Source organism: Echiichthys vipera, assembly GCF_963691815.1.
Source record: "Echiichthys vipera genome assembly, chromosome: 16".
NCBI lineage: Eukaryota > Metazoa > Chordata > Actinopteri > Perciformes > Trachinidae > Echiichthys > Echiichthys vipera.
The window spans coordinates 14,942,299-14,965,769 of NC_139841.1; the positions used below are offsets into that span (position 1 = coordinate 14,942,299).

The following is a 23,471-nucleotide window of genomic DNA, read 5'->3' on the forward strand; positions in this document are numbered from 1 at the left end:
ATAAATTAATATGTAAATATTACTTGTATTTCCTCAAATATGATCAAATTTAATTTGATAAACTGAGTACTCACTCCTGTTTTTGGTATTAGCTCCTAAACAGCACTGAGGTCTTCTCTGTTTTCACCGGCGAGGGGGTGCGGCCTTTCACATGACGTAGGGTTACGCTCTAAGAAACATTAGTTAAAACAATCCAAATCCCACAATGCACCGCGGAGTGCCACAGGAAGCACTCCTTTGAACCAGTGTTGCATTGTGGGTAGGCGGAAAAGGCTCCAAAAGGTACGCGATAGCGACAAACGCACGTTGCAGTGTTGTTCAAGAAGAAACAAAAACGACGAATATTTCAGTTTCCAAGACAGACACAAGGTAACCGCTTTAACAGATTAGACAAAAATAGCATTATCACTTAATTTACCTAATGGCGGTGTTTGCCCGTGTTGCTCATAAGAGCTCATTCATTCAGTGGGCTAACACGGTTCCGGCCGTTAACCGAAGGCAAAGATTATTCAGTAAATATCAAATGTTATTGTTGAATTAAGTATTTATCTTTCACTATGTTTGGTTTGTAGTAACTATTTCAAAATAATGTATGGGGGGGTATCAACTCTTATTCGGTAAGGTTAGTGTGTATTGTTGTAATTCTCGTAGGACTAACGTTAGCTAATGTAGCTAATCAGCTAGCGACCAAGTGTCTTTGCTTTTCCAAACAAAATGGTGATATTTATAAGGCCTGCATTCAGCCACTTAAGGTCTGTGATCACTGCGGTAGTTCACTGTAACACGTTAAGCTGTAGTTGATTTAGACCGATGCATTACCTTAAAGCTAAAGAGATGCAAATAATGGATTAAAGCAATACAATCATTTAACCCCCACAATTTGTGTTTTCTTTGAAGTTCACATAACCTAAAACATAAGTAATTTCAAAATATCTTGAAGTAAAGGTACATTGTTAGAAAATATGTTGGTGACTGATATCCTTATGAGAATTCCTACAGTGCATGTTTTTCAGGAAATCCCTAAAGTTAAGAAAATAAGAAGTGTAGGGATACTTTTCAACATTTTTGAAGAATATGAATTAGCCCTAGCTTTATTCTCATTCCTTTCTTGATGTTGTTTGTATGTTTTTATTTTGTTTGTTTATTATATTGTTGCTCCTGATCCTTTTATAATACTGTGAAGAATTTTGAGACATGTTTGTGAAAGGATTTTCTTAATAAAAAAATAACTAAAAATTTTCTCTTTCAGGAACACAGTTTAAAAATGTCCATCGGTGTACCAATCAAAGTCCTGCACGAGGCAGAGGGACACATTGTGACCTGTGAGACCAACACTGGAGAGGTGTACAGAGGAAAGCTGATTGAGGCTGAGGACAACATGAACTGCCAGGTTAGTCCTTAATAACAATCTCATCTGACTTGGTGCTAAAGTAAATACATGTGATGAATAAGCCTACAGAAATAAAATGAGCGTGAGATTTAAGGAAAGTTGCAGCTTATACTCTTATTGTGAGTTTCTCAAGACAGATGTCCGTCCTCCATAGAGCTGGTTCTGTCCGACGCTCCTGCCTGTTATAGGGAAGGTTTTCGTTGCCACCGTACTTTACAGGGGAATTGTTGGGTCTATCTAAATCATAAAAATGTGTGGTCTGTCTTCTCTGTAAAGTGTCCTGAGATAACTTTTGTTATGATTTGGCCCTATAGTTACAATAAAATTCAATTGACATTGAATTGTATTGACTCTTGTTTGAAAGTGTTTTCCTACAAATCTTTAATCTACATTTAATTTTCACTAGTTTTACTATGACCAGCTGCTAAGAATGATCCAAATAATCCTCTGCTTTGCATATGTATGCTTTTTATATGCAAATGTTAACTATAATTATTTGACCGAATCTAGTGTTGTTTGTGTTCATCTGCTCATTTCCAAGATCGATGACTGTTTGAAACTACTAGTTAAATATGCAAGGGTTTGTGACCATGAGTCTGTCGCTTCCCCCCTCTTTTCTCCTTCTCCCCCAATGTCAGACACTCGCGGGTGCTGCAGTCTGTCTCTGTCCTTCTCTCTACGGGCAGTTCTGCTACCATAATGTAAAAGTTGGCAGTTTGTGTGTCGGGTCGGCTTTTAGTGGTTGATAAACAGAGCAGAGTGCATTCCCTCTTCTAGTCTAAGAACTTCATGTTGAATTTACTGTAATGATAAAAAGTTTGTCTTCCAACCATGTGGTTTTAATTTATTGCGTAGCTATTATTACACATTTTTTCTGTCTCCACAGATGTCCAATATTACAGTGACTTATCGTGATGGTCGGGTGGCACAGTTGGAGCAGGTGTACATCCGTGGCAGCAAGATCCGTTTCCTGATCTTACCTGACATGTTAAAGAATGCTCCTATGTTAAAGAGTATGAAGAACAAGAACCAGGGATCCGGTGCAGGAAGGGGCAAGGCAGCTATTCTCAAAGCACAAGGTGAGTGTGTAGTGTTTTGATCTCCCAAGACATGTCCAAGGACGCTGGCTTGTTTTTAACTTCATACAAATATCCATGTACTAAATTTCAACAGTTCACACATTGAATCATTTTTTTGTGCATCAGAACTCAAACTTAAAAGGAAAGAAATCATTTTCGCACATTCTGACACATCCGTCATGATGCACTTTAATTATAGATATGTATTTTAAGATGTACCCAATATTTTCTCCCGTGGGTATAAAATTAGACTTGTCTCAACATCTGACAAAAACGTATTCGTTTCACAAAGATAGCGTATAATACTGGGATATTTTTGACGCGTTTCTATAATGCATATTTGTATTATTCACCTCTTTGGCAGATCTATGGCAAAATTAGTGAAACACATGGGGATTTTGATAACCTGTCATTTTGGTATAATTTGTCTTTTCCTTGCTTTTATCCGCAGTGGCTGCAAGGGGTCGAGGCCGTGGTGGAATGGGAAGAGGAAACATCTTCCAGAAGAGGCGATAACTGCTCCACCTGTATTGAGATTGTTGCGTTGTATAGTCTTGTTTTTTTTTTTTTAATTTTGTCTTCTTTGGATTGGATATCTTTGGAATCTTTTTTGCAATCCCACGCTTTGTCGTTTTATTGCTTTACTTTCATTTTTATATGAAAATAAACTGACTTTCAATTCGATGTGTCCTGTCCCCCGGTTAACTGAACTTGCATATCACTGATATTACTCACTAAAGATCACATTTACTTGGTTGCCAGGTGGGAACCTCTTCATTTGATCACGATAGTTCGCAGGCACCTATCTGCTATTTATTAGTAAGGACAGTATAAATGTATATGTATTTGGAAGAATGGGAAAGGTGCGTCAGTGACATTTTGCAAATTTGAATGTCTGAAAAAAATGTGCTCATGTTTGCCATTGAAATTGTAAACCAATGCACATTTGTCAGTTTGTGATACTGGACATGGGAGAAATGGGTCACCAGCTCAACAGATTAGTTTCAGTGCATCTGGGGGGAAACACAAAACAGGCAGCCATTTAATTACTAATTATTGTGCATGGAAAGTTTGTGTAGCACCTTTCAACAACAAGGTTATCCAATGTGTTTTAAAGGCAACATTACAAGCTTTGGGAAAGAAACATAAAATGGCATTTAGATAAAATAATCACAAAAAGTAAGTGAATACAAATTTAAATAAAACCAAAAAAAACATGGTTAAAGGACTATTTCATTCTACTTAATGAACATGTACCCATTATGGGGTGATTTTTTTTAGGCATAATGCTATTTAATGTATTTTTAAACAAAATTATGAGCTGACTTTAAATATGTAAAAGCTCAACAAAGATGCTAATTCCCGGATGCAACTCTCCAGTGCACCACAGTGGGTCGCCCGCCGTCACAAAGCGCTCGTTGCAGAAATCCCCCGACAACCATGAAATGTGTTTTTATTTTGAGGTCGTGAGTAAACTAAAAAGGTAGTCTACACATCATCAGTGAATGCAACTTTTGTTATGAAGCATAATTGCTGAAACTGTTACCGTTAAATCACCACACTGTCCCGTTTCCTCACCACTTCCTCCATGTGAAGCACGGGACCTGTGTGCTCCGCTGGATTGGTCCGTCGCGGCAGCATCCGTCTGCTACTGTCGCTAACGTTAGCCGACTGCAGAGGCGCCACTTAACACCGCAGCCGAAGGAGGAGAAGAAACAATGTCACTATTCTGACTTGTAAGGCTCGAGTAACACGTTAAGGTAAGGTGTAATTTTTTAACAAGCAGTGTTCGTTTTGTATTGTCTTCTGCAGCGTTGTTAACGTTACTACTCAGTCGCGGTAGCATCCTCGACTCCTGCCCAACAACATCTGTATCTTGACAGATGAGGCAGCTGCTAATGTTAGCTGAGTGCTGTGGCTTTGAAGCTTACAGCTCAGTTAGCTGTGGCGGGACCTCAGACGACGGGCACACTGAATTGAGACCGAATAGGCGTTTACTCGTGGTCATTTTCATAGTCATTGTGACAATTCTCAGTTGTGAGTTCATTACTGCACTAGGAAACATAAAACGTTGTTCTTTGTATTTCTAAAATAGCTCTTTGGGGTGGATTTAAAAAATATATCTATAGTTGAATTGGCATTTTTTTGGTAGCATATGATCACACTATAAAAAAAATGCCCCAGACCCACCCACACACACACACACACACACACACACACACACACACACACACACACACACACACACACACACACACACACACACACACACACACACACACACACACACACACACACACACACACACACACAGGGTAGAAGAGGTACGAGTATGCCCAGTTCATCTTAACCACAGATCAAGGAGACTAAAACCCATAAATAATAATAATAATAACTTTATTTGTATAGCGCCTTTAAAAACAGCAGTTAACAAAGTGCTTTAACAGAGCAAAAATGCACACAAATACAATAAAAACTAAACAAATAATAGTAAAGTCCAATAAGGTTGAACATAACCATAAATTACACACCATTGTGTAAAAGTATACAGAGAACAAAGGCAATGATTATTAGCTTGTTAGATAATTAATGTAGTTAGTCAATTAAATGCCTAATAGAAGGCATTCAAAAACCAAACAAAGGCAGGCAAAAAAATAAAATAAATAAAAACAAGTATAATCAATTCGCTTCCAGAGGTTGCAAAAATTCTTCCCATTTTTGCTGATGTTTTAATACTTAGTCCGCGTTTTCTCCATGTGGATCACCGAAACAAGTTCATCTAGCCAGTCTCTGAAATTGCAGAGTTGATGCAAGAAAAGGAGGTAATAAGAGTTGGTCTAATGCACTGGTTCTCAAACTGTGGTACTTGTACCACTGGTGGTACTCAAAAGAATCTCCAAAATAAAAAAAAGGAAATATTAATTACTAAATAAATATAATACTATAAAAATACTGCAACATTTCTAAAGACAGTACTTCAACTTTTGAGATCCATGGAATGTAATGTAAAATATGTTTAGCATTTCCTGTAATATTTTTTGTTTCAATATCAGCCTGCTACCTAACCATGTTCATGAGTCACGAGCTAAACTGTGATGGAAGAGAGTAAGCAGAGGTAAAATGATTGGTCTAAAAACACTGCAGACGTGGCTCCAAATGGGAGCCATCAGGAAGGGAATGTTTAGAGCAGTCCTTCTGAAACTGAAATCATGGCTGAAGACAGTCAACAATAAATATTCTTCTGATTAGAAATAAACCTTCCTGTCCGTAGCTGAATAGTATCGGCCTATGTTGTTGTATTTGAACATTGGTCTTAGTGTTGGCACTTGAGAGAGCCTGATATTTTTTGAGGTGGTACGTCATATGCAAAGTTTGAGAACCACTGGTCTAATGTTTTGATTGCGTCAGCGTCAATACCTATCCTCAAAGTAAGTTAATGGTGCGATTGATTGTCATGTAAACAGTTTTGTGTTCATTGTTATTGGTGTAGCCTTCTAAGAATCCTGTATTAACATGTACTTATAAAACATAGCAATCAAAATCGACCTACGTGTGCCCAGATGTTGTTTATTTTTTCACTATTACCGTCTCAGTATTTTGATCATTTGGGGATGTTTAAAGACCTCTAAAAATACCGTATAAAGTGGTATCAGGAGTTGAAAACTGGCACCTTTAAAGTGGTGTGTATACTTCTAATGGACCACCTCATATTTCTGCTGGTGATCAAAATCCTATGTCTTCATATGGGAGAATTAAAAGCACTGTATGTTTTTCCCAGATGGCCCTTGTTGACAGATTTGGTTCCATTTTAATATTTTACAAATGTTCATTATTCTGTATTTTGTTTAGATTATTAGTCAGAATCTGAATAATCCTTCGCTTAGCTTCTTGGATATTGTGACGCACATTTTTCACCATTTTCTGATGATTATAATTAAATAGTCTTTAGCTGTAGCCCTAATATCAACTGTGGTTGTGGTTGTTTTTGTGGTTGATCCAAAGTGGATAATGGGTGATTAACTCTGAAGAGTATTTCACAATATTGACTAATTTTGGTCTATTTTTGAGTTGAGTATGTTGACCACCAATTAGATGTTTCAGAATCTCAGTCATGTTCAGCAGTGATTGTGTGATAGCGCTACAGTTAAGTTGGCTGAGGACGCTCATCCCTCCATTTACAGCAGCTTATCTCTTGCGTGGCTCCGCAGATCACTAACAGGGTTGCCCTGTTGATCTTTTAATGAAGCTAGGGATCCTCCTCTGCTCCAGATGGCCCCCACGCTGTGCTTGTATGTCTACGTGTCCGTGTCTGTGTTGTTATTAATGTTGTACACGGCTTGGACCCCCCGGCAAGCTCTGATAATTCCTCTCTCCCCCTCCCCTCCTGTCCAGATAGTGAAGGTCAGGTCATGTGACTTTTGTTAAGATAAGGGGGCGCAGTACAGCATCTGGAGCTTGGCGGCAGCTGTTGGTTTGTATTTCACAAGCCTCACATCTAACTGCTTGTTCTTTTTCTAGCTGCTGTGACCAGAAACTGACTTCACAAATAGTGACTGTTTTGTCAAAATTGTGAGAAACTCAGCTGGCATTCAGCTACCTTTTGTTGGCTTCTCGTGCTACTGCAAACCCTGCTGGCCAGACAATGACTGCAGACATTACCCCACCATAGGCTAAATGAACCACTGTCTGATTGATATTCAGAGCTAATTTCCAAACCCTGCTGGGTGGAGAATAAAATTGTGTGATATTATTGTGCGTCTTACTATAAGTGATAACATCATGTCAAAGCTTTTTACCCATCGCCAGTGTAGAAACTGCACATAAACCTCTTAATATGAATGGAAATGGGCCTTGATGTTAGCCTTACCATTTATCTGAGATCAAAGTAGGTCACGCTTGGTAAGTTGCCTCTCTTCTCTGGATATAAAAAGCCCACTGTAGCTGGTGCATTGCGAGTTTCATCAAGGGTCATTGGTCTATATTTTTCTCTAGTCCACTGAGGCAGAGTTCACTTATCAGGGCATATTGTGTTACTTCGGTGTTAGTGATACTGTGTGTTTAAAGCCAAACTGGATTTTGAGGGGTTCCTTTTTCAGCAGAATGAACCAGGATCATTTTAACTGAACAGTAAAGTCCACAAGAGTGTCTGCTTTTAAGAATAGTCAGGACAACTTAGTCATACAAGGCAAATACATTACACAATGGTATATATACAGACTTTGAGGAGGTATCTCCTATAGATAAGCAAAACTTTTAACCTGTAGCCTTTGCATTTGACACTGGGTATTTGGCTGGCAAATGTTGTGTGCTTGAAAAAGTAACATTTTGGCCCAGTTATGACAATGGAATATTTTCTGTAATGGCCATTTTACAGTAAAACCTCCTGGCAGTGGAGGTAGAGAGGCCACCTGGAGTGAGTGTCTCGTCCCACGCATGGTCCCTCATTCTCTACTTGGCTGGAGCTCCCACTGTCTTGTTTTTCTTATGGCTTCCCTTTGTTTTCCTGTGTCTGTGAGATTTACTCAGCTCCCACACACTGTGCCACAATCCTGTCAAAACCGGGATGGAAATCAGGAGAGATTCTCTCCGTCCGTGTCTCTCTTTCCATCAAGGATAATGAGCAGATAATAAGCTGAGTGGACTTGGAGATGGAAATGGTCCTCTTGAAATTATGCAAAAAAAGGCTTTGGTTAGGCCTAGATGCTGTACATGTAATAATTAACCTTGTTGTATAACTGACATTCAAAGCAGACTCAACCCGTGCTTTTATAGAAGCGTCAAATCTGTCTGCTGAAGTTTGTGATACAAGACCTGTTTTCATGCAGTAATTAGTCCAGACTCACTCCACTGATGTTCCATATGGAAAGAGCTGTATCTACTTATGTTTACAGCTGGTGAATAGCATGTCTGCTTGTTTTTCCCACACCCTGTCATTACTCCCACAACTTGGTTTAATTCATCTACTGTGCTCCAGCTGCGTGCAAATATAATTAAACATTAGCTCTGAATGTCAATTTTGCCGTTTGGATTCATACCAGCCCTATATTACCCGTGGCTAAAGAGATACACTGTTACCCTTCAGTCTTTTGTTTATCTGGACTTCCACTTCACAGTTGCTTTTAAGGCAGTTGCCGTGTGGCCACAGCTGTAAAACAGACAAACGCATGTGCATTGATATAGTAAAGGGAGTATGCTACTGCTACTACTACTACCGGTACTACTTTGAGTGTCTGTGCTGCCGTTCCATTCTGTAAGAGAGGATGTGATGATGGACTCAATGATAGCTGAAAACCAATAAAGCAAAAACGCGTGCTTTATCACCTGTAGGTGAGAAGGCTCGAGGGGGGAGAGGGGGGAAATGCTAAAAATTGTTATCAGATTACCAGAGGAAATACACTGGTTGGGTGGTTCTGTGAATTAGCAACGTATGGCTGTCACCGGGTCAGTAAAGAAGGAAGTGGAGTCGTCATCTGAGAGAGAGGTGGCTTTTGGAGAATACAAGGTTTTATAATATAGGTTATTATTAGAATTTCAAGAGAGCAGTACATTTTTTATGATAGCCGTTTAAGGAGGACACTGTCCAAATATAGCAGAATGAATGCTCTGTCAAAGTAATTTACATCCTTTAAGGGATCCACCTACTGATAGAGCTGTAGATGTCTGAAAGGCCAGCAGTTCCTCTCCACGTGTAATTTTTCATGTGCAATTTGCTCTTGTGTCTTAGGCACCATTTCCTCCAGAGTTTCCCATCTGATGGAGCAGTGGTTGTCAATCTTTGTGAAGAGGCACCATGTTTCCTTGTCACGTAAACCCCTGGCCCTCTGTTGAGCCGCCGGCCTCCTGCGGTCATGCGCCCCCAGCACAGCCCTCACAACCTCTGCCTGATCTGCTGTGCAGCTGTCCCGCTCCACCTTTGAACACCCACTCTGAAACGCCCTCACCAGACCCCATGGAGTCCCTCATCGTGGTCACGGAGTACGAACCCAGCAGGTCGACTGGAGAGGCTGGGGAGGAGGAGGTAAGATGAAAACTTTGTCTGTGTAACAGAGATGGAGCCCATTTGGACATTTTGGTTTCTACCTAACAGAATGCTACATGGCCATAGTTTTCTTTTTTGCAGTGTTAATATAAAATAGAAGAGAGGCAAAGTTGGTATTAAATTTTACCAATGCCTTGTATTGATATTCAGAATGTCAGCTGGAAAATAAGCACACACTGTATTGTCTCATATACAGTCGATACATCGGACAAATGCTACATATCGACCATCATATAATAATACATACATAGACAACATTTAATATGTGATCACGCATACAATTAAAATATGACTTCAATGATTCATATCTCAGGTTGAAGAAATGGACAGTTCTGAAACGCCAGAGCCAGCTTCCTCTGTGGCAGCATCTTTCCGGACTCCTTCCTGCGACCTGCTGTCCCACACAGTTGGCCAGTCAGAGGCTCTCCATCCTGGAAGCCAAGAGCAAAGGGGAAGATTAAACCTGTCAGACCGTAAACTATCTCTGCAGGAGCGCTCGCAACCTACAACTTCACCCTGCAGCTCTCCGGGACTGGTCGGGCGTTATATTTACCCGTCATTACCCTACTCTCCCATCACATCACCCCACTCCTCTCCGCGTCTGCCCCGTCGGCCCACGGTGGAGTCCCACAGTGTTTCCATCACAGACCTCCAGGTATGGTCAAGCCAAACACAGTTCCAGTGTTAAGGATTCGGATGTTTTAAAAGACTTTTTAGAGGCTGATGTTGCTGCTTAAAATATGTGTGTCTCAAGATCGTAGTCGCAACAACAGAAAATAATTCCATCACTCAGGTTGCCATGTTTGTCAGACCCGGCCCAGTAGCCTACAAGAGACCATATCACACCATATAAACAAGTATTGCAGAGGAGTTTGACTGACAGTTACCATAAGCTGCTACCATTAGCCGTTACAGCTAAGTAAACATGAAAGTTAGCTTACTGATCAAGAAGAAACTTAGCCATTTCGGCGTATGTTTTAATGCCATTGAACTCCTTTATCTCAGTCCATGGAGTGAATGCCTGGCCTGTAGTGACTCTGGTTTTTGCCCGTCTCTGGTCACTCAGCTGCTGGGACAAATAATGCAGCTGAAGGATTGGCAAACTCCATTTCACCCAATGCCAGCCTACAGTAGCTGCACCCAACAACAGACAACCCTGGCAACCTGCAATGCCCAACGCTATTGGCCGCTACAATGGAAACAGAACGTGGCAGAAAATCATTGTCAAACCCGTAATTTTTTTTTTTTTAATTCAGACTAAATATATTTTTTATGGAAAAGCCATACTTTCATTCTGTACACCTCAAAATGCCCCATGGCTGTATTATTATTATTTTTTTAAATACAGCTTTTAATAAAATTTCTACATATTCAACCTTTAATTTTTAGATGAAAAAAATCACAGGAAAGTAGCTTATATGAGGCTACAGTGTAATAATAATAGCGATAATATAATTTTTGGTCTCCATCTGTATTCCCTTAAGCGCTGCATTGCATAAAGCTTTACGCATAAATGAACAATGTTCAACGGCAGGCTATTGTTCCCCTTGAACATCTGTTGGCTATCAACATATCAGCATCATACTCGCCTGAAAGTAAGCAGAACTACTTGTGCATTTGTCTTAAAAGCAGCAGCACACTGGTAAAGACTGAGCTTTGTGGATACAAAGGTAAGGTCTCCCGGTCTCAGTAGATGTAGATGTAGATAATTAGCTTAGCTTAGTATTTAGAGCCTTATATAGATTTGTGCTTTCTCATATACACATAAAGATTTATTAGCTGACATATTTTTAAATATTTACAGAGACTTCCTTGTCAGGTGAATGGCATACCTTTAAGTGAAATGTCAAGCAATGCTGTTGGTCAGTGTGAATCCTCTAAATGCTATATTCACACATTATCCTACTATTTTAATGGCACTTTTTATTATGGCATTTCAATAGTCTAGTTCAGGGGTTGGGAACAAAGAAAGGCACACATCCTGTATTCAGAAATGGCCTTTAAAACGAGCCATCAGGACTTCTGTATGGTTGTGTTGCCACAACTATACTTTATATACAGTTGGTAGAAGTGCTGCTACAGTGCCGTTATAGTCATTCCCTGGCTACGATGATGACTGCAGAGATGCTGGGATTGCAGATGCAGAAAAGCTGACCAATCAGAGCAGACTGGGCTTTTTGGGGAGGGGGTCCTAAAGACAGGCGCTAAAATGGAGGGTGAATGCAGGTATATTCTGACAGACAGTATGATAAAAATAATGTTTTTTTCAACATTAAATCATGTAAACATGTTCTAGAAGAAACCCCCAAACACAAGAATGAACCATTAAATAACATGAAAAAATTTGGGACCTTTAAGGGACATTTAATAAACAGGATTTTCATTTTGCTTTCTCAGGAAAGAAAAGGCAGATTTTGTACGAATGCTCATGATGTATCTTAGATATCTAACTGCAGATGTGATTTAATTTGAAAAGAAACCCTTTTCTCCTCCTCTCTTTTCTCTTACCTCTCTTTCTCTTCAAGGACTGTGTTCAACTCAACCAGTACAAGCTGAAAGATGAGATTGGAAAGGTACCATCAGAGACAGCTCACTGATTGCTCCCTTTCACTGACTCTTCCACTTTTCTTCTCCCCCTCCACCTACTGCATGTCTGTCAAGTAGCGCATATCATCAAGGACAGTCTCCACTATCCTCTCTCCCAGCTGTCCTCATTTCCTAAACTCTGTGTAAACTACCAGGCCATGAGAGAGTTGGAAAGATGGGTGAGAGGCTGATATAAATAGCACTCTCTAAAGGTTGTTCAAAGCTGAGTGCATATTGTGTGTGCACGTGTATGTGTACTTGACGGCACATTTTAGATTGTGGGTTTCATAAGACAGAATGCGCGTGGCTTCTGTGACTTTCTGAAGGTAGACGTTAAAGGGGACATGTGAAAAACTCACTTATGTCACATGCAGGCTCATTATATTCTGGCAGAGGGTGAATGCGGGTATATTCAGACCATAGACTGTATAATAAGATTGACGCTTAACAGCTCCCCAAAAGTGAAGCCAAAACATATTTATCGCCCCCCTTGTGGCTGGCTGCATTAAGGTAATAAATTCCGCCCCCTTCGTGTTAGCGGATGGTACATGGACCAAACTAAAAAATCAAAGTACACGTTGAATAAATTATTCCCAAAGATGGTTTCTTTCATTTAAAGTGTAATTCCAGTCTACTTGCATTCCACAGTCTTTTACGCCATGAATATATATATCAAATAACCCATAGAGACAGTTTTTTTGGTTAATCGCCTGTTGTTTTACAATGCTACAAGCTTTAGCAGTCAACTGAGAGGCATTGAGAGGCAGCCCAAACAAGTCGATAACCGAATATCCTGGAGTTCACTTCAATGCTTTCCTTCTTGAACTGAACTCCAGTGTATTCCGCAATCGACTTGTTTGGACTGTATATTCATGCCGAAAAAGACCATGAAATGCAAATATGCTGGAATTACACTTACTCGTTTTTTTTATCAATATAAAATATTTGTCTAATTGTTGATTTTTCCTCATAACGTCACAACGGGGTGAAACATAACGATTGACAGTTGTGATTGAGTCACAATCGGTCGGGTGGGTGTATGGTAGGACTTCAATACCACGCGGCCACGAATGCACAGACTGTGGCTGCAATATTACAAAGTGACAGCGTCTGTATCCGGGATAATTTGGCTTCACTTTTCCACAGTGGGAGGAAGTGGAGGCCTGTCATCCATCTTCATACATTATACAGTCATGATTCAGAATGAATGAGTATGAGAAAAATAGTGTTTTTTGAAAATTAAAGCATGATCAAGTAGAAACACAAAATACAAACATGAACCTGAATATGAGCATAATATGTGTTCCTTTAATGTGTGTGGTTTTGTGTTGAGCCCCCCCCAGCAGGAACTGATCCTGTGCTCTCTCTTTCTCTCTCTTATTTGTGTTTTGGCATGAATTTGTGCACACAGGCTACTAATTGGGCCTAGTTTTTATCCTGAATTTCCTCTGTGTGGGCAGGGGAGCTTGATAGCATAAACCCGATCCAGTTTCCTTAATTAGCCTGAAATCAAAAAATGAAAGAGAGAGGCAGAGATGATTTGAATTTCTCTGTTCTCCCTTTGAAGCATCTGGTTCTCTTTTTTGCGTGTACACTGTCAGCCCACGCACTTCCCTTGTGTGTTGTGTCCTGCGTGTATGTGTATTTATTTATACTACTTCGCTCACAGAGTTCATATTTATTTTTCACATGAAGAATGACAGCTGCTCAATCTCACTTTATTGACTTCTGTTCTGTTTTACTTATTCCTGGACTAGGGCTCCTATGGTGTTGTCAAGCTGGCTTACAATGAGGATGACAACACATACTATGTGAGTTCTTCATGCGCATACAAATACAGATGTGATTTCTTCCCAACTGTCTCACATTCCTTATCACTTGTCACACACACACAGACGCACAGATAAACCTCATAATAATCAAACCCCTGTGTAACATTTACTTGTGTGATTTCATTTGATTCCTCCACATATGAAAATGTCTCCAGTTAATTGTGCCTCACTGGGTGCTGTAATAGCACGTTAGCTTGAGATTTTGTGTTTACTGTTCATGATTATTGCTGCAGTTCTCATTAAGCTGCATGATGTTGACAGGCAATGACATGGGGATTATTTTAATATTTCTCCCTCTAAGTCTAAGTGACAAAGACCACATGTCGCATTCAGCGATTATATTATTGCCATAATAACTGAGGGAACTGGGGCTATTAGAAAAAAGTATTTTTACCAAGAACAGGGAAAATATCCACTGAACAATGTAGCTGTCACACACTGCACTCTTTGTTCAACACTGCCTCGATGATTGTCAGCTCTAGTAATTGTCCAAGATCCATGAGCAGAGACAGCCAATCTTAAAGGGAAAGATCAGATATTTTTGAAGTGGGGTTGTATGAGGCACTTATCCGTAGTCAGTGTATAACCTACAGTAGATGGTGGTAGATGGTCTATATTTAGAATATTTTCACCACTTTACCTTGCCGTCAGACAGCCCTTTCCAATGAGGAACTGATGCCACCAGATCCCACTGACAAAAACTGTAATTTTACCACGCAGAACACAGAATTTGCTGGCCTACCGCTACCTTGATCAGTTAGTTGGTTTGTGCTTTGTGTGACTTTGGTGATTTAAAGGGTTAGTTTGAATTTCCCAAAACCCCAAACAAACTGATCGAGGCAACAGTAGACCAGCAACTCCTGTGTTCTGCGAGGTAAAATTACAATTTTTGTCAGTACATCATACAACCCCACTTAAAAAAATTGGAACCATCCCTAATTACCTCCGTTCTATGATCTCTGGCAGTCAAAAATAAATTGTTTGATTTTTGATTTGCATCTTTTTTGTGTCTATTTACACTCTAGTTTTATAAGGCAGTGTTTCAGAAATACTAGTTTGTGAAATGTGTTTGCCGTGCATTTGTTTTATACATTGTGTCCTTATATTGTCTACTGTCATGTGTTCTATCAGAAAACACCTGTATGTTTAATCTTTAATTTCCAAATTACAGTTAAACATTACTGTTAATGGATTTAGTCGACATTTTCTGTTGTTGTTTTTTCAGATGAAGTAAAAAAGGAAGTATGATAAAGCAATGTACATCACATGCATGCATGCATTTTCACCTTTTTGCGTCAGGGTTCTTCGTTTGTAAGTCTAGCTTTTATAATCTTTTGTGCTGATGATGCTAGTCAGTGTTAGCAGTCACAGAAAGTACACAATGGATGTTCAAGGTGAGGAGGAGAGTTTTCATATTCATCCGTAGGTGTGTGAGTGGGTGCATGCATCACCTCACTCTGCTCTTTTTTGTCTACCTTTCTGTTCACCATTTCTCTGGATCTCTTGCCCACTTGGCTCCCCCACCCCCTTTTCTCTTATCAACCCCTCTATCCAAACCTGTCTCCTGTTCTTTCCTGTAGGCGATGAAGGTGTTGTCCAAGAAGAGGCTGATGAGGCAGGCAGGTTTCCCACGTAAGTCTGGAGCCAATGGCAGATGGTTTAAACAGCAGAGAGCACAGTCTTTAATAATGCTCCAGTGGTACATGAACACTGCATACCAATAGAAACGCTGTCTTTTGTCCTTTTATGTCCTTCTATACCATCTGTCATCAATACCCACCTGCATTGTCCCTTTTTCCTCAATCAGGGAGACCTCCCCCACGTGGAGCCAAAGCAATCCCTGAGGGTCCCCCTCAGCCCAAAGCACCTCTGGAGCGGGTCTATCAAGAGATTGCCATCCTGAAAAAGCTAGACCATTCTAATGTGGTGAAACTAGTTGAGGTAGGTGCCTTTAGAACATTTAGGCTATTTTCATTTATTTTTTACACGTTTTGAAACAGAATAGTTTGTCATAATATCTGTAATGTTTTTAAAAATTAAAGTTTTTCCATTCCGTAGTAGATTTAATTTCAGGCGTGTGTGTGTGTGTGTGTGTGTGTGTGTGTGTGTGTGTGTGTGTGTGTGTGTGTGTGTGTGTGTGTGTGTGTGTGTGTGTGTGTGTGCGCGTGTGTGTGTGCGCGTGTGTGTGATGTCTTTGATATGGTGCCAGGTTTTGGATGACCCCAGCGAGGACCATCTGTACATGGGTATGTTGTGGCCAGATACACACATACATATACGCAAACACAGTCATGCAATCATACAGAGAGCAAACATGCAATAAATATATTTGAAACCCATCTTAAAAGATCTGTTTTTTTAGTTTGTGTCTGTAACTGAAAAGCTTTCGTCACTAACCTCATCTGTGTTTCTGTCTCAGTGTTTGAGCTGGTCAAGCAAGGGTAAGCTAAGCCTTTTTACGGCAATGATTTTGTCACTAATGAGCTCAATCTAATTAGTTATGATTGCTAATTGTGTGAGTGTGTGTGTGTGTGTGTGTGTGTGTGTGTGTGTGTGTGTGTGTGTGTGTGTGTGTGTGTGTGTGTGTGTGTGTGTGTGTGTGTGTGTGTGTGTGTGTGTGTTAATCCATCAGGGCTGTGATGGAGGTGCCGACAGATAAACCTTTCAGTGAGGACCAGTCACGCTTTTACTTCCAAGATCTGCTCCGGGGAATCGAGTATTGTGAGTCTTCCAAACCTCCTTTTCAACACAGTCTGTGACTGCATGGTAGAGCATTAAGAATTGGGTGATTAGGTGTGCATCTGTCCTTCTCAGTTGATTTATTACGCATCCGGACACACTTTGATTTAAAGCTGATTCAATACTGATCCAGCTGCAGTTTGATATACAGTAGATTCTTTTCAAATTCAGATTAATTTTGTGTTCTAACTTCTAATTCATTTAAAGAAGTAAACTTGGTACTTTCCAAGTTCTCCAACGTATATTATGAAAATGTACTCTTTTATACCTGGTACTTTATTATTAACAGACAGACACTCATTTTTACCAATACATTTAATTACCTTCTTGAAATGAAACAATTCTGTTCGCCTATTACACAATAATATCCCATAATTAGCTGTACTTGCCTGCAATAATAAGATCTTCTGTGCCCCCTATAGAGATAAAGGTTTATTATATAAAGACTTGTGAACGTCTAAATTAGAAATATGACCTTTTTTTCTATCGCAATCTGCCTTCATCTGACAATTCTTCTATGCCATTTACACAATTGTGCTCTTGACTCTAGCCACCCACAAGGCTCCTTTCACATCAGCTCTTAATGTATTTCAGCTCAGGAGAAGAGGTTTTGCACGACATGTCTTCCAGGAGACTTAATACTGAGGGAAGGAGAGAGGGCTTTGAACCAGGGAGACTGAAACTGACAGAACCTTAATTCTTTCTCATTATTAGTGATCATAAGTGAACACGGCTGGGTAGGTTAAAAAATACCTTGTGATGGCTGTAATCGCTAAAATGTTTTATCCAAGTGCCAGCGATTTATCCAGTCCACATAGGTCCAAGCCATTTTTATCTTATCCCATCAAGCCATTCACTGATTTGTTTACTATTAAAAATTAAAATTCTGAGAATGTTAAAATGATATTTTAAGACCCCCTCTCTTAAAGTATTCATCATCTCTCACAGAATTCCTCAAACAGGATCTTGTGGCTGTAATAATGTTTTTTTATATAAATCTTTTTAATTCGACAGTGCATTACCAGCGGATCATCCACAGAGACATCAAACCGTCTAACCTGTTGGTGGGAGAAGACGGACACATCAAGATAGCAGACTTCGGAGTCAGCAACCAGTTTGAGGGCGCTGACGCTCTCCTGACCAGTACCGTGGGAACACCCGCTTTCCTTTCCCCTGAAGCGCTCTCTGAGACCAGAAAGAACTTCTCTGGAAAGGTGAAGGGACAAATGGCTAACTGGCGCCCTCTGGGGATAATTTTCAGACGTGCATGAACGTTAAGTTTTTTTGTTTTGTAACTAAATCTGTATGAAAACTATAGTTTTCTTAGTATTCATATAGAACATACTGTCTGAGTTTTTTCAATATTTTTCTGGGAATTAAAAACATTTTGCCTGTGCAGTTGTAGATTTGAAGTATCATACATTTATGAAACAATTTAACATAAAATCTTCGTCTCGTCTTTTTTTTATATTGTAGGCGTTGGATGTTTGGGCCATGGGAGTGACACTTCACTGCTTCGTCTTTGGAGTGGTGAGCACACGCTTTGGCAGAGATAGGTTTTTTTGTTTGGTTTTGGAGTTTCTCCCGAATGACAATCTGCTGGTCTTTCTTTCATTCACAGTGTCCATTTATGGACGAGCGCATCCTTAGTCTTCATCAGAAAATCAAGACACAACCCGTGGAGTTACCTGAACGGTCAGTTCTGCTCCTCCATCATCCTGTTTCAACAAGTTGTCACTGCCCAGTGGCTGATTATATGGTTAAATGGCTGTTTTACTGGGTTTTAACAGGTGTTTTACTCTTTTACTGTGATTGAAGCATAACTCAATCTGCTGCTGTGATTCTTTCTGTCTCAACAGTGCTGACATCTCAGATGATCTCAAAGATTTGTTGCTGAAAATGCTGGACAAGAATCCCGAGACCCGAATATCAATTCCACAGATTAAGGTAAACACTCTTTGAGCTAAGCTGCTGGTTTCCATTATTTTGCATTTAAGCACATTTGATATGTGATTCTGCATAGGAATGTAAAATCTGTAGATAAGATTTGGGTGGCAGAAGGGGTCTTAGTTTCCATTTGTAGTCTGAGTGGTATTTATCAATCACATCTGCATGCTTGTCCATGTGCAGAGCAATCGAGGCGGAATGCATTGGCTGTGTTACGTCCCAGTTTGTTTTCTAGGGGAACGGGGACGAACACAAAACCATAATGATACCAAAATTATAATAACCCGGGGGTAAGGAGTCGAGGTCCAGTTGTTTTTAAAAGGCAAGATAAGTTTTTATTAACCTTTAGGTATATTAAATAATAACAAACAAACAAAACACACACAGCTTCACACAGCTGTAGAAAAACACACAGCTTCTGCCACCGAAGCCGCTTCTCAGGGAATGACGAAGGTGAGAGAATCAGAGAGAGCAAGGGCAGATCGCCTCCTCCTTTTAAGGCCCCACTGATTGGCTGGAATCGATGTCAGGTGCGGAAAGGCGGGACCTACAGTCGGGGAGCACAAAGAAAAACAACAACACAAACAAACAACCCTCACAGCCGTAACAGTCTGCACTGAATCCATCCGCTATCTTGTGAATGTTCTCCGCTATCTTCTGATGATGATTTAGTTTTTAATTAGCTTTTTGTTAATACTTATCTGTATTCATATGTATGTTTATTGAGACGTCGTTTCTCAACCCCAACACCGTTCTAGTGATATTTCAGTGGCATGAACTGTGGTGTATATGTAATATATACCTTTTGTGGTTGGAGATCTTCTAATGTTGAAATGCTGCTGTTCGTCAGCTTCAGATCTGTTTTGTAGAGTTCATTATTCATGGAAGTCCGTCCGTAATGTGTTTGTCAAAAAGACTGTCACCTGTGTCCTATATAGCTTAACTTGATCTACTGCTCACGTTTGTGTCCAGGTGCACCCATGGGTGACGAGGCACGGCGCTGAGCCTCTTCCTCCGGAGGATGACAACTGTTGTATGCTGATTGAGGTGACCGAAGAGGAGGTGGAGAATTCGGTTAAACACATCCCCAGCCTGGCTACAGTGGTGAGCTTATGAACTTGTTTTTGTCTCAGAAAAACATTTATATTGATGAACAACAGTTATGCCAAAATCAAATTTGTTTTTGCTTCTGGTGTCATTAAGTCAAATATCATTAATGGGTAGTTTGTCATCAGTTCAGCTGTCCTGAGAGAAGCATGACAACTGTAGATGAAGAAGAAGAATTACTTTATTTTTATCCCACACGGGGAAATTCAATTTTCACTCTTATTATCATACATGTTACACACACAGGCCCGAAATACACACATGCACAACCAGGACCTATACATGCAATTGAGGAGAGATGTTAGAGCGAGGGGGCAGCCAGTGACCTGCGCCCCGAGCAGTTGGGGGTTCAGTGCCTTGCTCAACAGCACCTCGGCAGTGCCCGGGAGGTGAACTGGCACCTCTCCAGCCACCAGTCCACACTCCATATATGGTCCACACAGGGACTTGAACCAGCGACCCTACGGTTCCCAGCCAAGTCACTTATGGACTGAGCTACTGCCGCCCCAAAATGATGTCACCTTCAGGAGCAGTACAGGAGGATAATTTCAAGTTCACATATTCATTTAGTTTCTACAAGTATATTGCAGTCATATCGTCGTATAGAAATACAACAGTCTGCTACTGTTTAACCATCAGCATCATTTCATTTGAATGTATGCTTCAATCCGACACAGTCTGACACAGCGCTGTTAAAGTGAAAGTGAAACAGCTCTAAATATACCATCAGCTATTGTCAAACAAAATACAAACAAAACACATTTATGTTACAACAATAAAATACTTTTAACAAGATTCCCCTTATCAGAAGTCAAATCACTCAGTAACCCTCTGGCTGACACGCGTGACCACGCAGCACTGGACTCACGTGCGCGCTGCAGTCTGTCAGGTAAAAAGAATCAATAGGGGGCGGCCGGTGGCTGAATGGTTAGAGCAGTAGCCCGATGTAAAGAGGCTGAAGGTCCTCGAGGCAGAAAAAAAATCTTGTGTTCAGGCTGATAGTGAAGCTTTTGTTCTTTCCATTTCTGAGCATCCTTTTTGGATTTTGTGTATTCTTTTTCAGATCCTGGTGAGAACTATGCTAAGGAAGCGCTCCTTTGGGAATCCCTTTGATTGGGGCCGTAAAGAGGACCGCAGCAGTTTGTGTGCTCCAGGGCAAACGCTTACGTAAGGACTGTTTACAGACACACTGCAGACTCAAACTCAAAGTAATCATAGCAGTGTGCTGCTGTCATAACAATATTCTTACTTGGAGCTGCCGGGTCCCCTTTGTACTCTCATAGAGCAGAGCCAGTGAATGTTTGTCCTGCAGATTGTCAAGTATCCCGTTATTATTTCTGCATTTGTGCCCTGCAGGAAAGGCAGAGCAGGCAAAGTGAGATACTGCTACATTCATTGTAACCAAAGAAGGTAAACAACTTTAGGACAACTCCTGCCTGCTGTGGTACTTCTAGTGCTAAAGTAAAGTTTAAGACCCCCGGCATGATCTAAGCAGCTTTATTCCCCATTATGGCTATAAAAGTCAAATACTCTTGTGCATCGAGTGTGTAAACTAGCTTGTGCTAGTTTAGAGGTGTTTGGACAAGCCATCTTCGGGAATGTTGTGCTGCGCTTGAGAGTCTATAGTACATGTTACATAGCTGGATTCAAATCCGACCTGCAGCCCTCTGATGGCAAGGTAATGTTTTGATTTTAGGTAGCATTTACTCATTCATCATGAGCCCAGGGCATCAATTTATCTTGATATGTTGTTTCTCATTCCTTTGCATGAAGCACTTTGAACCCTTATCCAAAAAGACCTGTAAACTAATAGTTCTTTGTGTCTCTCCTTGACATAAATGATTAACGTCTTTAATATAAAGCTCCCAATGGTTTCCCTTTTCTTTATTTTTTTGAGTTACCCCTTGTGTATGATATGCAAACTTGCCCAGCAGCTTTTCCATAGTGCTCGCTGCCTCATATGATGTAACAATAAAAAGGTTGGTTGCAGATTGAAGATGGTATAGAACAGTATCCCATCCCTGCCTCTGTTCAGTGAGACAGGACTGATGGCAGCCCTGTAGCTGTGTTATAATAACTAATGCTGTGTCTCTGGCGTGTTACTTAGGAAACAGGAGAGCGGTGAAGGCATGAGGAGTATGGACCTGCCCTACGTGGGAGAGGATGAAGCTCTTTCTTGATGCAGATGGTTTATTATGTGCGCTGGTATTTGCCCGCCTGCAAGCACACAGCAAAACACCTGTGTACATTTCCCAGTAGGTGGACGAGTGCGGCGGGCGCAGGAAAAAAAGAGAAATGAAGGCTCTAAGAACAACACTTTTAAAGCGTTAATTGCATTCTCAAGGCTCAATTTTGGGTTGCTGGATTTGAGACTGTCCCATGGGAAGCTTCCATGAGAGGATCCTCCTGAACCTTGAACCTTGTCTTCAGCTTTTATCGGCCAACACACTCTCCTCTTCTTGTCCCGCATGCATTTATAGTCCTGGCATGCTTTGTCTCAGGCTTCGACTGTACAGTTTTTGTGCTTTATTGTAGTCTAGTCACTTGTGTTTCTCCTTGTCTTCACTCGACAAATCTTTCAGGTATACAGGGCAAGGGAACAGGCGATGGTGATGGTTTACGGGGAGAGATGGTCGTCTTCACCATCACCTCTGCACTCTCTTCAGTAGAGCAGGTTTCTTGACAATGATTGTCTGGTTCACTCCGCTTCAGAATAGCAGTGCCCAGTTTTGTAACATATTTAAGACTAAAGAATCTGTACAGTTTTTTTCCCAAAATGAAAAAAGGGGAGTGAAAAAATGTTTACTTCATTGAATGCATGTGTTTACGTTCCCGATGCAAACACTCCATAAGCTATTTATAAACCTTTGCACGCTCATAGACACATTTGTTTTTTGTATTTTTTGTCTGGCTCTTTATTAAGATTCCCATTTACTACAGTCAATAGAAAGCTTTAATGACAGCTGATATAGTGCTTTGTGAACAATCAAATTCATCATTACTCCATACGAGATTGCATGGAAAAGATGGGATTTTTCTCTTTTGCAAAGCTAGTGCTTCTAGTGAGTCTTCATATGATTTTGAGGCGCTTGCAATATGTTTTTAAATTCATAGCGCTACAATAAATTGGGTTAATGAAGGTACTGATCTAATGCGTATGAGAAAAACAGTGTTGATGCAAAATTATTCTGTTGCCATATTCTGCAATGGTTCAAATTTATTTATTTATAATTATTTTTTTTTTTTAAATGTCACTCTCCAGTTACTTGGACTAACAAGGTTGTGTGTTGTGATTCTGAGGAGCAGAGTTTCACATGTTTCAACAGTGTCATGTATTTGTTTCACTTCTCAAAGCGGATGTTTATATGTAGACTGAAAACAGAAAATAATGACTATTGAACCTCAAGTTGAAATTGTGAATGCTCTTGTTTTATTGTTTTTGTATTGTAAGAATTACTGGTGTTTATTTAATAGCGCACATTTTCCGGACACCAAAAACTATGTCCGTTTTTTGTAGAGTATAGAACAGTGATTGAAAGAAAACAAACCTTTAAACTATTTGTTCTTCATTGAGCTATTAGAGCTGGCTACAGAAGTAAGTTTTGAGATGGAAGCATAGAGCAGCTGCAGAGTTTTTGTACAAATCTATGCATGACATATCTTCAGTGTTGAACTTAAAAAACGTTGTCATCTTTGATCAGAGGATAGAGGAATAGGCCACGCTGCAAATATTTCAAATGAATTATAGTACA

At 40.2% G+C, this 23,471-nt stretch overlaps 2 protein-coding genes across 2 annotated transcripts; both read left to right on the forward strand.

Annotated features, from left to right (window-relative positions):
* Positions 1-253: 253 nt before the first annotated feature.
* Positions 254-3,150, forward strand: snrpd3l (small nuclear ribonucleoprotein D3 polypeptide, like). Its single transcript, XM_083929918.1, has 4 exons — positions 254-369; positions 1,250-1,390; positions 2,277-2,469; positions 2,921-3,150. The coding sequence occupies exons 2-4, from the start codon at positions 1,265-1,267 to the stop codon at positions 2,983-2,985; spliced, it is 384 nt and encodes a 127-aa protein (XP_083786044.1). The 5' UTR covers positions 254-369; positions 1,250-1,264; the 3' UTR covers positions 2,986-3,150.
* A 1,032-nt stretch (positions 3,151-4,182) lies between these two features.
* Positions 4,183-22,619, forward strand: camkk2 (calcium/calmodulin-dependent protein kinase kinase 2). The gene is made up of 18 exons (XM_083929219.1): positions 4,183-4,229; positions 9,194-9,487; positions 9,822-10,163; positions 12,034-12,081; positions 13,852-13,905; positions 15,507-15,558; positions 15,734-15,867; positions 16,136-16,172; positions 16,346-16,367; positions 16,559-16,647; positions 17,680-17,879; positions 18,142-18,195; positions 18,287-18,360; positions 18,525-18,612; positions 19,585-19,716; positions 20,783-20,886; positions 21,076-21,129; positions 21,827-22,619. Exons 2-18 carry the CDS (start codon positions 9,260-9,262, stop codon positions 21,897-21,899), a joined length of 1,785 nt encoding a protein of 594 aa, XP_083785345.1. The 5' UTR covers positions 4,183-4,229; positions 9,194-9,259; the 3' UTR covers positions 21,900-22,619.
* Positions 22,620-23,471: the final 852 nt, after the last annotated feature.